Here is a 15,857-nt window from a genome sequence, read left to right on the forward strand (position 1 = left end):
TAGCACCATCACCAGTGCCCAAGCTTTCTTCTGGGGACAAACAAGGGAGAAGGCCTTGACCCAAACTTCAGCCACCCACAAGTCACTGTGGTTTTCTGGAAGCTGACCCCAGACTGGACGCCAGTAGCTTGGCTTTCTATTAGTGCAGATAGGCCTTCATACTGCAGGATTACACCTTGGAGGCCTCTGCTCACCCATCTGTGTGCTTCAGCTGAGGTGCACAGTAATGGAGATACCTACTGATAAGGTGGTAATAAAATCCAATGTGATTTAGCTGCAGCTGATCCCAAAGCTGATCCCTCCTTCTACTCATCTTCCCTTGTAAATCACTCACAAAGTTGTTTGAACTTTAAGGTAAAATTTCCACTCTTTCTGCAGCAGCAAGAGCCTCTTTTTGTTTTTTTTTCCATTCACTAGTCTAATCCAAAGGTTTGTATTTGGATTCCTGCTCCCCCTGGACTGTCCATAATCCAAAATTGGGCAATAGCAGTTGAAAGCAGAAGGCAACACCTCTCTTTTTGTTCTTCAAAACCACCAAAACTACAATGAATGAAATAAAAGGGATAGGGCAAATCAAGGAAAAGAGCTTTTTAGTTCAGGTTCTTCACACATCCCCCCCCCCCCCCCCCCCCTTAAAAAGTAATTAATTAGTGATTGTCGAGAAGAAAAATATATTTGTTGTTTTGACCCCACAGGACCAGTGAATATTTTTAATTCCTGTCTGTTCCTGTGAAGCCCCATCTGGGGAGCAGGAACCATCCCCTGGAGGCTCCCAGCAGCTCTTGGGACTGAGCTTTTGAACGGGGGAAGATTTGGTGACTAATCCAGGAAATCTCCTCCTGGAGAAGATGACCCTGTCCTGATCCTCTGTGTTGTTCCTGGCATACAGCATTTTTCTTGCAAGGGCTGACAGGTCCATACTGTGACTCTGAAAGACGCTCGCCTGGGCAAGACTGTGCAACATTATCAGAGTCATTTGTGAGATCTGGAAACACCAGATCTCTAATCCCTCTGCTCTTGAAGGGGCGTTGCATCAGAGGGGGATCCATACCCCTGCGTTATTACTAGCTCCGTGTCTCAAGCAGCAGCCTGTGCTTCTCCTCCTGTGGCAGCATGGCTTGGTGCTACCAAACTGACTGCTGCTGCCAGCATGTCCATCTCCCCCCATGCTGCCCACTGCAGCATGCGTCTTCCTCTTCTGAGTGTCTTCCTCCTGGGGCAGGTCTCCCAGAGGTTTCCATCTCTTGCTCTCAGTTTCACCTTTGGTTACTCTCTCCCTGAACCTGCCAACAATGTAGGTCCTTTATGTGGCGGATAGTGCAGCCACAATGACTTGTACGCTTGGTTAGTGCATGCTGAGGCACAGCCCTGGTCCATGTGGGCTTGATCAGCCCAGGGAATGAGCAAAAGACAGCATGCACCAGCACCATCCTCACAGGGCTGATGTGTTTTGGCCGGTGAGGAGAGAGCAGGTACTGTTGTACTCACCTTCAAGCCCCTGTCACGGCTCTAGATGTCCACTGGGGTGTGGATGATACTGGTGACTGGAGCCTACAGCAGCAAGGTGGCCCAGGGATGGAGAACAGCCGGACTGAGTCAATGCTTGCTGTTGGGGAAGATGTGTCTGATCCTGCCCACAGAGCAGCAGTAAGAATTTGGGCATTGATTTTGCCAGAACTTACACTGGGAAAGGGCTGAGGCAGAACTGGCATAGGTTGGATGGTGGCAGACATTGAGTCCTTGGGATCATACATCATGGCCACTGCTGTGAAGCCCCTTGCAACCTTCCAGGGTCTCCCTACACTGTCCTGCCATCAGGAGGAGGGCCAAGATCTCTGTGGGGGGAAAGCCGTGGAAGAGAGAAGAGCAGGAATATATGCAAACCCTGTCCAACTTGCACTGCTCTTCTAGCAAGATCCTGTGCAGGAGGCAACAGGAGGCCAGGCAATGCTCTCAAGCGGTGAGCTGAGCTGGAGGAGAACCAGGAGCAGGGCAGGGGAAGCAGAATGGAAATAACAAGAGCGGGGATAAAAGGGAAGAGAAGTAGCAGAGAGCTCTAACACAGCTGGGTTGGAAGAGGACTGGTTTCAGACTGGTAGACCTGGCAGCAGCGTTTTGCCTCACTGTGTTGGGGAGCACAGCCCCCAGGAAGCTTTGCATGCTCTGCTAGGCTCCAGAGATGAGAAGTCCATGGTCAACAAAGGAGGAGAAACAGGAACTCAAGCCATGCACAGCCTAGAGTCAGTGTTTGCAGCTTACAGCTATGGCCTGTGACAAAGACCATCTCTTTGAGATCTGCTGGCACTACATACAGAATCATCAGATGCCCTAAGGCACCACCAAAGCTCTGTAGCACCACAGCCTTCCAGTGCTGAGGCAGAGGTTGGGGATGTTCTCCATTACATTTTGTGGGCATTGCAAGATTTTTAAGGAAATATTTCCAAATAAATCAAATTCATATGTGGTGCAGCAAGCCACTACCAGTACAGCACATTTAAGGGCATCACATGAGGCCAGCACACTGGATGCTGCATAAGGTAAAGAAGAAAATGTTGAGCCCACTGTGTGCTGAATGCCTCCTCCATGCTCTTGAGCCTCTTGGGTTTGGTTTCTGTTTTTTTTTTTTTACTTTTAAAAGTTATGCTTTGGAGACTCTCTTCTTCCCTCTAGCGTCAATTTCAATGTGTTTCTCTTGCTCTTCAAATTCCACTAAAGTTGTGGCTTGTCTGATTGCATGTGCAGTCACTTACTTCCTCGGGTGCAGGTTTAAATTTATAAATGATACTGCAACTCTCCATCCAGGAATCTAACACTGTTTTTCTGGTTTATGCTGTGCAGTGTGGGAGGATCCCGTGGCAAGGCCATCATCCCCTGACATGCTTAAAAATTTATCTCAATTACTCCCTTAATTTTAGCACAATGATGCTGAGCTCCAACTGGGGATGTGCAGGGGCAACAAGGTTTTTGATGGCAACGGGGAGAGGATATGCCTGTGGCAGATGCCTTGGCTGAGGGATGGGGCAGAACAAGGCCCTCCTCTTGTTGCCTGGGTAAGACCACACTACATCTCCTCTCAGATCACACAGTTTTTCCTTGGGCCATAGAAAAACCAGTGCAGACTGAAAAATGTGTCCACTGCCCCCAAGGCTTGATCAAGGGTGCCACTGGAAGGCTGTCTTCCTTCTAGTGAGAGCAAGAGACCTCCCAGACAGGTTCTCCACTACTTGGGTCACCTCCCAGCTAGCTGGACTGGTTTCTTGAAGTCTGGCCAGCACTTCCCTCTTTGGGAACAGAGAAAACAGACATCCCACTCTTCTGCGGACTGGGCAGCAGACCTGACCTCCCAGATGAATCTACAGCAGGCCAGCAATCTGCCTGCAGCACCAGCTCACAGCAGCAGTGGCACCTTAAATTCAGTAGAGGACAAGCCCTCCTTGCTGTCCCAGAGCTGCCCTGCCTTTCCTACCTTCCTGCGTGTGCGTCCCTGGAAGGTCCAAAAGATTCACAGGCCTGTTCAAGGAGCCATGTACACTGGTGCCGTCTCCAGTGGTCACACACTCCTGTACCATCTCCACTCTTTAAGGCTGGTCCTTTGCCTCAGCCAGGAGAAGAAAGCTGTTCACATTTCCAGTATCCCCCAGGGGAACTTTAGAGATGCAAGATGCTGCCAATGATAAAAACAAAGCCAGGATACCCTGGCGTACTGAGAAAGCTATTGCAGGACAGGATTCATCCCACTTGACATTGGATAGTATCAAGCAAACATTTAAACTGTCTCAAACCCTGTTTTGTCAATGTAGAGACTGGCACTACAGAGCGTGAACCATCTGACTAATCATACCCAGAAGTGTCTGTGTCCCACCGTGGGTGCAGAAACTGCCCATGGCAATAAGCCTGAGCATGCTAGGTTCTGAACATGGTAGTGAGCTAAGGAACTTATCCTGAAATTATCCTGAACTAATCTGTCTTTTGCATGTATTTGAAAAGGAGTCGTGTACAAGACTTTCCCTCCTGAATGTCTCCTGGACTTTCTCCTCCGTGGCAGCCAAAGAAAGTACCTCCTCTTCCTCTAGCAATGAAGATGAATTTGTTCCAAGTGCAGAGCAACCCCAAGCCTTCAGTGTGAGTAACAGCCTTAGTAATAAGCATAACGGCCATGAGCTCTGTGCAGGAGGTAAACTGTGCACACAGTTGTGATGGGGACACTGGATGCGTTTAGCATGCCCTTTGGCTTGTCCCCAAATGGGACGCTAAGGTCTCCACAACAGAGCCTGCAGAGCTGGGAGGTGAGAACACAATCCCAGTTTGAGCAGGAGCCGCCTTCACCTGTCAGGGCCTATTTGTTTGGGCGGGATGCTGTCCCAGATGCTCCCTTCCGGACTTTTAGACACTGAAATACCTGGCTGGCTGACACACATCTCCCAGCTTCTTTCTCTGAATATTTTTTAAAGCTCTGGCTGAGCAGAGCCTTTCAGTATGCGGAGGAGCACCAGCCACTCCAGCTGCTGGTGAGACATCAGGTAAGTGATGAGCGAGAGGCCTCCTGAATGGAGTTGTGCTTTTGCTAATACTGAAGCATCATTGCTTTGGGCCAAATCCCTTTGCTCCATTCCCTACTCCCTGCAGGGCAACTGCCCCCAACTAACCACCCCCTCCCTTAGCTGTGTTTGTTGAAGAGACTTAGCTCCTGGCAGAAAACTCTTCCTTGTGGTGTTGATTGATTAATGGGTGAGGGGGGAGAAGTTCTCGCTTACACACCAGGTTGGTCTGCTTACATACTAACATGCTTACATGTCAGGTATCAATTTAGCAGTCAGCAGCAAATCCCATTAAGGCAGTGAGATATCTAAGGTCATCAACAGCTCCTGGCCCATTACAAGAACAAGGGGATGGATTCTTGTAATGTACATCTGAAATTGGTTGCATCAGTTGAATGCAAGGGACCTATCAAGATAAATATTAATAGAGTCTGTAAAGGCAGGGTTGGGAATGAACTCATGGACTTTGTCCATATTCAAGAGACCAACACAGGTTTTTAACAGAGGAAACAGTGACAAGAAAATCCACAATGGAACTCCCTATATACTTCCTCCTGCTCTGTGTTCTGGGAATGCTGTCAGCAGTGCTGCTCAAGACCAAGCACACTTCCGAGATAAGTGTGGGGTGTCCTATCCACAAGGTCCATCTGAGAGAAGAGCTTTTGCTTTCCTGTACATAACTCAGAGGTTCAAATGTGGAGAGTGGCATCAAGATGCTGCCCTGAAAGTGCCCCAGGCCCCCAGCTCCTGGCGTCTCCTCTTTCTGCCACAGGACAGTGCCACTAAAGTCACAGTGCTCACACCAACTGCTTCACTCCTCAGCCCGTCAAATCAGACACTAAATCCTCATGGTGATACTTCCAGGACACAAAAGCACGTGGCTTCAAGCCCATCTTACATGCCCATCCCTACAGATATGTACCTGAGAATGTGCTGGACCATCAGCCAATGCAGTGATCAAAAGGTAGAGTGGACAGCTTCTCCTGTCACATGCCACACCACTACGCGTCGTATGTCTGCCTTGGTTAGGCCATCGGGAGGCAAAGTCAGTTACTAAGGGTTCAGGTGGCTGTTTTGAAGGTTACACACTGCCTGTACCCCTGAGAGTTACCCCTAGGGTATCTGAAGGGAAGTAGGAAACCCTGAGTGAAATGATTTTAATGAAGCCCTCAGTGACTACTACTTCCCACTTGTGAGGGCGGAGGGTTTTTTCTATTTCTTCAAGCTCTCCAACACCATAGAGAAGCTCCTTGTCTCATGTATGTACAGAGCCAAGTTGTGTCTGCTGCAAGACAAGCTCACATGTGGTTTTGAGAGTACTTTCCAGATGTATACACAGAGCTTTACATCTGCAGATGCACATGTGCACACCTGTTCCGCTGCTCCAGTTTCCATGACAAAAATTCACATATGCTTTTTTTCTCTCTGCCCCTTTGAAATCAAAGATGCAAATTGAGAAGGAGGCTTTGCATATTTGGAGAAGACAGTTCTACCCATCATCTGCTGATATGAATGGCTATAGAGAAGGGCCTGATCAGCAACAGTGCTGACTGCCAGCGAGGGCTGCAGATTTCAAGCAGACGGGGAGGGTGCACTGCATTTCTGAAAATTATACTCCCACTTTCTTCCTTATTTTAAATAGTTTGGGTTTCTTTTGGTGATGGTCATTGTCGGTGACTGGCAAAAAGTCAATTTTAGGAGCCCACTCAAGGACACAGGAACTATTACTGGCCTGCATCCATAGTATTGCACAGAATCACATGCCATATAATTTTTAATGATTTCTGATGTATGATTTCCTCTACGGCCCACCAAAGCTGGGCAAATGAGCTTCAAGCTCCAGACTGGTTTGTAGGAGAAAGTGGTGCAAATATTACCATGACTAGCCAAAGTTTTGGGGCTTTCTCTATTATTCTGCTCTTCTACATTGAGCCAACCAGAATACATAAACCAATTAACCTATCATGTAATTACTGTTTTATCAATTGATTTAAAAACATAGATCTTACATAGTAACTTAAACTGGAAATAACGCGATGATGCATGGAAGTGCGTGGAAGAAACTTCCTCACACAACTGGTGAGTGAGTCAACAAGGGAGGGTGCCTTCCTGGACCTACTGTTTGTGAACAGAGAAGGCCTTGTGGGGGATGTGACGGTTGGAGGTCGCCTGGGACAAAGCGATCATGAGATGATAGGGTTTTCAGTATGAGGTGAGATGAAGAGGGGGATTAGCAAAATATTCACATTAAACTTCCAGAGGGCAGACTTTGGACTGTTCAGAAGGCTGGTTGGCAAAGTGCCATGGGAGACAGTCCTTCAGGGCAAGGGAGCCGATGAGTGCTGGGCGCCCTGCAAAAATGAAATCCTAGCAGCTCAGGAGCAAGCCATCCCCATGTTCCAGAAAAGGAGCCAAGTAGGGGAAAAAACCAGCTTGGTTGAGCAGGGAGATTTTGGGATGCATCAAAAAGAAGAAGAAGGTCTATGAGCTTTGGAAGAAGGGACAGGCGTCTTGGGTGGACTACAGGGAGGAAGTGAGATTGTGCAGGGAAAAAATCAGGAGGGCTAAGGCCCAACTAGAAATCAAATTGGCTAAGTCTGTGCAAGATAATAAAAAATCTTTCTATAAATACATTAACAATAAACGGAGGACTAGGGAGAATATTCAGTCCCTATTGGATGCAGAAGGAACAACAGTGACAGGGAATAAGGACAAGGCTGAGGTACTTAATGCCTTCTTTGCCTCAGTCTTTAATAGCAAGGAAAGTTGTTCCCTCTGTGTACAAACCCAGGAGTCAGAGGAGCAGAATGAGGCTCCCATGATCCAAGAGGAGGTGATTAGAGACTTGCTTGCCCAGCTAGACACCCACAAGTCTACGGGGCCGGATCAGATCCACCCAAGAGTGTTAAAGGAGCTGGTGGATGTCCTTTCCAAACCCCTTTCCATCATCCTCCAGTGGTCCTGGCTGACTGGGGAAGTTCCACTGGACCAGAGGCTGGCTGATGTTGTGCCCATCTACAAGAAGGGCTGCAGGGAGGATCCACGGAACTACAGGCCTGTCAGTCTGACCTCAGTGCCAGGGAAAGTCATGGAAGAGGTGATCTTGAGTGCTATCATGAAGCACATGCAAGAGAACTGGGTGGTCAGGCCGAGTCAACATGGGTTCACGAAAGACAGGTCTTGCCAAACTAACCTGATCGCCTTATATGACAAGATGACTTGACTACTGGATGAGGGAAAGGCTGTGGATGAAGTCTTCTGGGACTTCAGTAAAGCCTTTGACACAGTTCCTCATAGCATTCTGGTTAAGAAACTGTCTGCCTCTGGCCTGGACAGGCGCACACTCTCCTGGGTTGAAAACTGGTTGGATGGCCGGGCCCAGAGAGTGGTGGTAAATGGAGTTAACTCCAGCTGGAGGCCATTCACAAGTGGGGTTCCTCAGGGCTCGGTACTGGGTCCAGCTCTGTTCAATGTCTTTATCAATGACCTGAATGAAGGGATAAAATGCACCCTAAGTAAGTTTGTGGATGACACTAAGCTGGGTGGAAGCGTGGATCTGCTGGAGGGTAGGGAGGCTCTGCAAAGGGATCTGAACAGACTGGACTGCTGGGCTGAGGCCAATGGCATGAGGTTTAACAAGGCCAAATGCTGAGTCCCGCACTTGGGGCACAACAACCCTTTGCGATTCTACAGACTAGGAGAAGTCTGGCTAGAAAGCTGCCTGGAGGAGAAGGACCTGGGGGTGCTGGTTGACAGCAACTGAACATGAACCAGCAGTGTGCTCAGGTGGCCAAGAAGGCCAATGGCACCTTGGCTTGTATCAGAAATGGTGTGACCAGCAGGTCCAGGGAGGTTATTCTCCCTCTGTACTCGGCACTGGTGAGACCGCACCTCGAATACTGCGTTCAGTTCTGGGCCCCTCACCACAAGAAGGATGTTGAGGCTCTGGAGTGTGTCCAGAGAAGAGCAACAAAGCTGGTGAGGGGGCTGGAGAACAAGTCTTATGAGGAGCAGCTGAGAGAGCTGGGGTTGTTTAGCCTGGAGAAGGGGAGGCTGAGGGGAGACCTTAGTGCTCTCCACAACTATGTGAAAGGAGGTTGTGGAGAAGAGGGAGCTGGCCTCTTCTCCCAAGTGACAGGGGACAGGACAAGAGGGAATGGCCTCAAGCTCCGCCAGGGGAGGTTCAGGCTGGATATCAGGAAAAAATATTTCACGGAAAGGGTCATTGGGCACTGGCAGAAGCTGCCCAGGGAGGTCGTTGAGTCACCTTCCCTGGAGGTGTTTAAAGGATGGGTGGATGAGGAGCTGAGGGCCATGTTTTAGGGATTGATAGGAATGGTTAGACTTAATGATCCTGGAGGTCCTTTCCAACTTAGTGATTCTACGATTCTATGATTCTACGATGCTTGGTTTCAGACTGCAACATCAATAAAGTTGCAAGGCACAGTCATTTGTATTATCATCTCACAGTCTGCAGTCACTAAAACGGATGTTTTGAATCTCACCCAAATACAAAGCAAATGCCCTATTGAAAAGAAATTATTCCCTTACTTCTCTTGTCTTTGCTGCAGCATTACTTAAAATTATTCAGTCATATGAAATTGGAAAGTCTATTTGGTATAAGAAACGTAGAGGCGGGAAGCCTCACTCTAAAAGCACATGGAGGGGGTGCTCTGACACCTGCTTACAGAGGTTAGTTCTGCTAAAGAAATTCCAGTCTATCCATAGGAATTGAGAGATATCCTTCCAAGTAGCTACAAAGTAAACAAGCATGCCAATATTGGGATGAGCCACTTGGTTAATATTTGCTCCCATAGCAATGCTGGCAACAAGAATCTGTGATGCCTGTGAATGGGGTGAGCTCCTATGAGTGCATCAGCTCTGAAACCACCTGGGCTCTTCTTTCAGCAGTGCACTGCTCCCCTGCTTTCCCTGCCCACCCTTGCAATCCATTCTGGTCAACACTTCCTCTGAAGCTCTTATCCCTTGCATGTTAAACATCCAGGACTGCAAAAGATACACCATGTGGCTGCTGCTGGATCAGGTGGTTGAGTGTGAGAGGGAACGTCTTGTATCCCTCACCTTCTACAGCCCACTCCACAAACTGCAGGCTCCATGCTCTGCTTGGTTCAGCGTCCCTGCCTAGCTTGCAGAGCAGGACATAGTGTGAATAAGAAGAAATACATCAGGACTTCTTCTGTTCTAGTGCATGAAGGCTGCAAAACCAGCCATGGTTTTCTGTATAAAGAGGTCAATTAGCTTTTCTGTTGATCAGTGAGTGCTCTTTAAAGAAAGCATTTCTGGACTAGCCATAGCCTTAATTGAGTCAAATCATGTCACCTATTTGAACTGTTCTACTTGCACAGCTCTGCATTTAGCTTGCAGAAGAAGCTGAAAGATAGTATTGATTCTTCAAGATCATGCTGTGTACACGGCTCCAATGCATGCTGCCACGTGGGTATCTTCTAGGACCAAGGACTTCTGTTCTGAGATGTTGTTGAGGCAGTGGGTCTCTCTGGCAACGGCTGCAGCGTGGTCCTGGCAGTCAGAGACCAAGCAGTGTTCATCAGCTCAAACCTCTCTGTGGCTTTTGTGGATGAGCAGACAGCTGCCTAGTGATAGTTGATCTCTCCAGAAGGTCTCTCATCCACGACAGGCTTGAGAAAAAGAGACAGACACTGTGGTAAAATTGCACTCTGGGTCTGAATATCTGTATTATCTCCACCAGCTCTGCCATCTCCCACCCAGAAAACTGAACCAAAAGCTGTCAGGCCTAGAAGCGTCACAAGGCACACCGGTTTCCCTCATAAAGCATGTGATCTCTGCCTATACTGCTCTATAATGATTATGTTAACTTCAGAATCAAGGCATCATGTCACAACTCCTCAGTTTTATTTCTTCAAAGAAGCAACAAAATGCTAATTTTACAGTAAGCAGATTCAGAAATAACCATGTTTTGGTGCATGTGACACTTATCTAATGCCTACTTTATTTTCCAAATCTCTTTCTAAAATGAATTACTGCAAGTTTCAGGGGAAAAGAATGAAGGGCGATGTCAGGAACTTGTCCTGGGGTTTACCCAAGAACAGTCTTGAACAAGTGCCACGAAAAGAGCTCTGCAACAGACATGGGCATCAGACCTTTGTGGGGAATGTGGGAATGGAACAGTAAGAACCCAGGAAAATTCTGGGTTATTATTCAAGAAAATAAAAGATTTCCAATGCCCAAGCTATAAGGAACATGAGAAAATGTTTCATTTAGCATTAGACAGACAAAGGTAAATGTCAGCACAAATAAAAGGAGCTCTTTTGACAGAACAGGCAGGAGACTCCAGAGACAACACAGAAGTCCGCTTTTTCCTGCCATGAAGTCCCTTCTGTTTTCCCCAGACATGCTGCAGGCAACGCTGCAGCAGCACACATACCTGATGCTTGTTGATCCAGCAGCTGCTAGTCTTGAAATAGGCCTTTGGCAGCCGGTGCTCGCAGCTGGCTGGCACCGCCCTTGGGATCTAGGGGCAGCCCAAATGCTGTGCTGGCTCAGGAGAGCAAGTTCCCTGCCTCGAGGCTGAGCTGAAGTTTCTTGATGAGCCCTTGACCGGTATTGTTGTGTTCACTGCCTGTCCTCTTGGCTGAGTATTTTTAGGAGTCTTACCCTGTGGTTTTTCATTTCCCAGCAACACTCATTACAGATGCAGGTGAAGTGCTTTTTGGAGGGGTCAGAATTAGACAACAGTTCGTGTTGGAGAACACTACGCATTCCTGGCCTGTGACGAACCTGAAATGGTGGTGGTGGGGGGCACAGCGGGGAAGAGCAGTGATTTAGCAGCTCATCTTACCCATAAATGACTGACTCAGTGAGGAAACGGTTTTGGAGGATGCTGTATGATGGAGCTGGGTGGGCACATGTGTCCCAGGACACAGAGCAACTGTTGGCCTTGTTGAACTGCTTCCTCTGATAGTTGGGGGGTTGGGTTACTCAGCAGACTCCCTGTCACTACTACTGATTGTATGCCAAGCACTGGAACTGCTCACGAGCCATGGGCAGATCATCCATCTTCCTGTTCTCAGGCAGAATCATATGTACATAATTCCTAGCTAGTGTTTGCACTGACTTGTTTTAGATACCCGACTTGAAATTCAAGGCACAGGAATAATCACAGATAAGTGGATACACTTTTTTTTTTTTTTTTAATCAGAGGCAGAGGTATAAGAATAAGATCTTGAGATTAGCCTTAAAATTAGGGGAAGTGCCTGACTGCTATGCAAAATATTGCACTACATGCAGGGCTACTATCAGGCTGTTCATATTTTAACCCACGTAATCCTCAGGTGCAACATACAGAGAAGAAAAATCTCGTTGCTGAGTATAATGTGCATGCATATACTCTTAAAACCATTCTATGGAGATATGATTGCTATTGTCTATTAAAAGATTCAACTGTATCTAAGTACCTGATGTGCAAGAACCAGGAGAGGAACACAATCTAAACAAAACCCAGGCCCAGGAAGTTAGCTTTATGGCACCTAATTGATGGGGATGTATTTCACTGCTTAGGTAAACATATAAAGATGACATATAAAATTTTTACTGAACATCATACTATATGCTTTAAAAATTTCTAAATTTCATGGGGTTTTTAATTTATTTTTAAATAAAGACACATCGAAGGCTTGATATGCCTGACTCAAGAGCCCAAAATAACACTCAACAACTTTGAAGGAGTGCAGATTACATTGATCTGATGCTGCAAACACTTTTACATAAAAGCTATGTTGCTCAGATTACTTGTCTTTTCCTGGTCAGAAGGATTATTTCTAGCAAAGTTCTTCTGTGAGAAAATCACAGTGGGTAGGATGCACTTCTGAAGTTAAGTGTTGAGGCATTTAAATACCTCTCCAATTCCTGACACAGTCTCGAGTCACAGAGGTGAAGTGTATTTTCAACTGCCATGCTGAATAAAGACTACCTTCCTAAAGTTTTATCAGGTATTTGTCTGTTAGTGACAGCGGGCAAAGGCTACTGTCTTTGTGATTATTTGCATCCTGGCCAGCTGATTGTGATTTGGGATCTGCATGATCCGTCCCCCTACCCTCAGGTAATATTATATTTCAAACCACTCTATCAGTCCTGTAACCGAATCCTAACAGATTTGGTTACAAGACGGGCAGATCTGTGACCAACCATTCACTTTTATAGTCATACAGGACATGACAGTGGTATACCGTGAGATGTTTGGGGCATTGTCTACTCAATCTAAAAAGATGACAAGTTCATAATAAATCATAATCAATCTCAAGAAATCATATGAAAACTAAAAAAGATCAGGTTAAATTTAAAGAAACCATGAGATCATAATCTAAGACTTCTGTGGTCACTCAACAATAGGCCATTCCTTCAGATTTTTCCTAACACCTTCTGTTCTTGTTAAGGAGATAATGTTTATATTACTGTCAATATACAGAGGCTATGAATAGTTTGATGATACTTCTTTTTTTTCCAACAATTATTATATTTTTCCAAATTTTAATAGATCCATTTTTGCTCTTGAAAGAAATGTAAAATGAAAACTTACATGCTAATATATACTAAAGAAAAAAAATTATTAACAATAGAAATACATTTAAGTTGTACTTTTGTAAGCTCCTCTACTTAATATGTCTTTGGGATAACCATTATCAATGTTTCTAATATTATTAAATATGATATCCAACAAGTAGTCGATTGGGAATTCTGCTTTCATTCATGTAAATGCAATTCCGGAAATATTTTTAGCTTTGTTCCTGCGTAGAAGACCACATTTCATTTTTAAACTCTTTAATGAATGCATCCCTTTGGTTGCATATCTTTCCAGAATTCCCAGTTGCCCAATTAAACCTTAATCAGTTTTTTTTTTTTTAAACCTTTAATCAGGCTCAGCCCCTTATTTCCATCTGTGCCAGCTGGGGTAAAATATAGCTCAGTTGTAACAGTAGGGTTTTAGACTCACCTGGCACTGCCATAAATTAATGGCACAAAGTAAAAGACATAGGCACATACTTCCTCTAGACTTGATGCTAAGCTGGTATAAGAACAACTTTATTCCTCTTAAATCCACAGATCCATGCTTAAATACATCAAATGACGGTCAACACAGCTGGCCACCTTGTCATGCTTAAAAACTGGAATGGATAACTTAGGGTCTGGCTCTGCAATGCTATTTCCAAATTGCTGCTCTGGTGCACAGAAGCCAGATCTCATAAAACACTGCAGTTACTAACACACCTATCTACACATGGTCATGTGTCATGTGTCATGTGTCACTACTCAATACGAACCCATCCCCAGACGTTTAGGTTCAGTACCTGAGGAAGACTAGGAGAGATGGAAGTGGCAAGAAGAATCAAGAGAAATCCTGTCAATGAAGTCCTCATCACAAGTCTCCCTCAACTCATCTTCACATCTGTCAGTCAGGCTGCAGTCTTCTCCCTCTTCCTCATCACTAAGAGTGCTTGGGCAGCTTTTTCTTGCAGATCTGTTTGCAGGTACCTGGACAACATCAGGTATCACACCTTTAGTTAGCCTTTGTGCTGTGAATATGCAGCCAACCAAGTGCAGCTTAGCATGGCCACACCGCCAAATACCTGTGCAGTGGATTTAGTCACCCACCGTGATCTCTCACTTTCCTGGAGATATGGAAAATCATTCTAAATGGATCAGCCATCTAAGCTGCCTGTGTCTGATTGTCTGAATGTATCCTAAAGTTAAAAAAGTGAAATGGGACAGCTCTAAAATGCTACACAGTAAAGTAAGCTCAGAAAAATGAATCTATTTTTACTTCCAAACCAACTATGAGATGGGGGAATTTCAGCATGGAGTTATTTTCCTTTCAACCTTTCATTTGGTTAGGCCAATGTAATGCTTGCAGGAAACCTCATCCACTTGCACTTCTTACACTGTCCGAAGGTAGATACTGTCAGGGCCAAGAATGTCTTACCAGTCATGAAAAGTCATTTCCTTGGTCCACTAAGCAAGCAAGCCCACCTTGCCTATGCTGGTCTTCAGCCAGCTCTAGAGAGAGGTCAGAGCTTGTTTTGCGGAATCAAACCCTATAACCCAAAATGAGTTAATAAAGCAGGTATGTTTATTTCCAGCACTGAGGTGCAAGGGGGTTCTCCTCCTAGCTTGCACACCGTATAGCTTAATAAGCAGCTACTTACAGTGTAAAGACATGCATAGGTATAAGCGCCTACTACATATTCATACCCTATCCCCGCTTCGTATTATAATTAGATCTGGAAAGTTCGCCCCAATCTTGCGCCTGCGTAGTGCCTCCTGATGGTCGTTGGCCGGGGTCTTAGGGATGAAGTAGGAAGTCTTCCTCGGGATGAATATATTTCTTTTTGAACTTTGCGCAGACTCAGTCTCCTCTGGCTGTTTTCAAACTCCTGAACCAAATGCAGCCAGCTTTCTGCATTCCAATGCCTACCTATCAGTAAACTGCTGCTAGCTGGCTCCTTCATTATCAGCTTCCAAGGTCTTCAAGGCGAACAATGCCAAGCTCTAACGAACGCTGCCAGCCCCCCTTGTCTGTTTTCGCACATCAAACTTCCCACAGGTTTCCTCTCTCTTTATCACCTTGCAGATGCTCCTGCGGAGAGGACTGATGGAAGGATTGCCCCCGAAAGGACAGGAAGGCAGGAGGCCGACTATCCCCTGAAACCACCACCAGGTGGCTAAAGAGTTTATTAATGCAGAAAGTGAATGCCCGTTTTTACTGTACGACAAGACTTCTCTCGTGGTGTCACTGCTCGCGCTGCTCTCTCTTTGCTTCCAGTTCAGAGAACGCAGATTCCTGGTGCAGATTTCCTCCTCCATATCTGTAAAGGTTTTCTGTCCTCAGACCACAGAACTTCAAAGGGCTCATTGCAAGTGGCTGCAAAAATGACAGAAGTTATCTTGATAACCTCAGGTGTTCTCCTCAGCTCTATTTCTAGTTTGTGGATTTTGGAAGGCATCAAAGTCTGCTGTTACTCCTGGGTTTTCAGGTCACCTCTCATCATTTTCTTGCTCTTCAGTTTTAAGAAGCCCCATACCTCATTTATGTGAACTGTTACAGCTTGAGGAACCCAGAGTGGCAGTAACAAAGATGTTGGTTTATATCTCACTGGTATGTAACCCTGTAGCATCTATGCCAATAAGCATATTAAGACCAGTACCATAGAAACCACATCATTCAGCATATGACTGCAGTCTCCTTCCACATCCTAGTTTATAACACATAGTAATTTACTCAGATGTTCAAATTTGTTTCAGAAAAGCTTCCCATGCTGGGAGGGG

General features: G+C 46.0%; 1 protein-coding gene across 2 annotated transcripts in view; it reads right to left on the reverse strand.

Annotated features, from left to right (window-relative positions):
- Positions 1 to 14,095: 14,095 nt before the first annotated feature.
- LRRC56 (leucine rich repeat containing 56) overlaps positions 14,096 to 15,857 on the reverse strand; it is a 75,161-nt gene continuing 73,399 nt past the window's right edge. For both annotated transcript variants that reach the window (XM_054068256.1, XM_009571943.2), the window contains one exon: positions 14,096 to 15,453. In XM_054068256.1, coding sequence (XP_053924231.1) covers positions 15,322 to 15,453 — 132 coding nt within the window. In that variant the 3' untranslated portion in view covers positions 14,096 to 15,321. The remainder of the gene's footprint in view (positions 15,454 to 15,857) is intronic.

This window comes from Cuculus canorus, chromosome 5 (genome assembly GCF_017976375.1).
Source record: "Cuculus canorus isolate bCucCan1 chromosome 5, bCucCan1.pri, whole genome shotgun sequence".
NCBI lineage: Eukaryota > Metazoa > Chordata > Aves > Cuculiformes > Cuculidae > Cuculus > Cuculus canorus.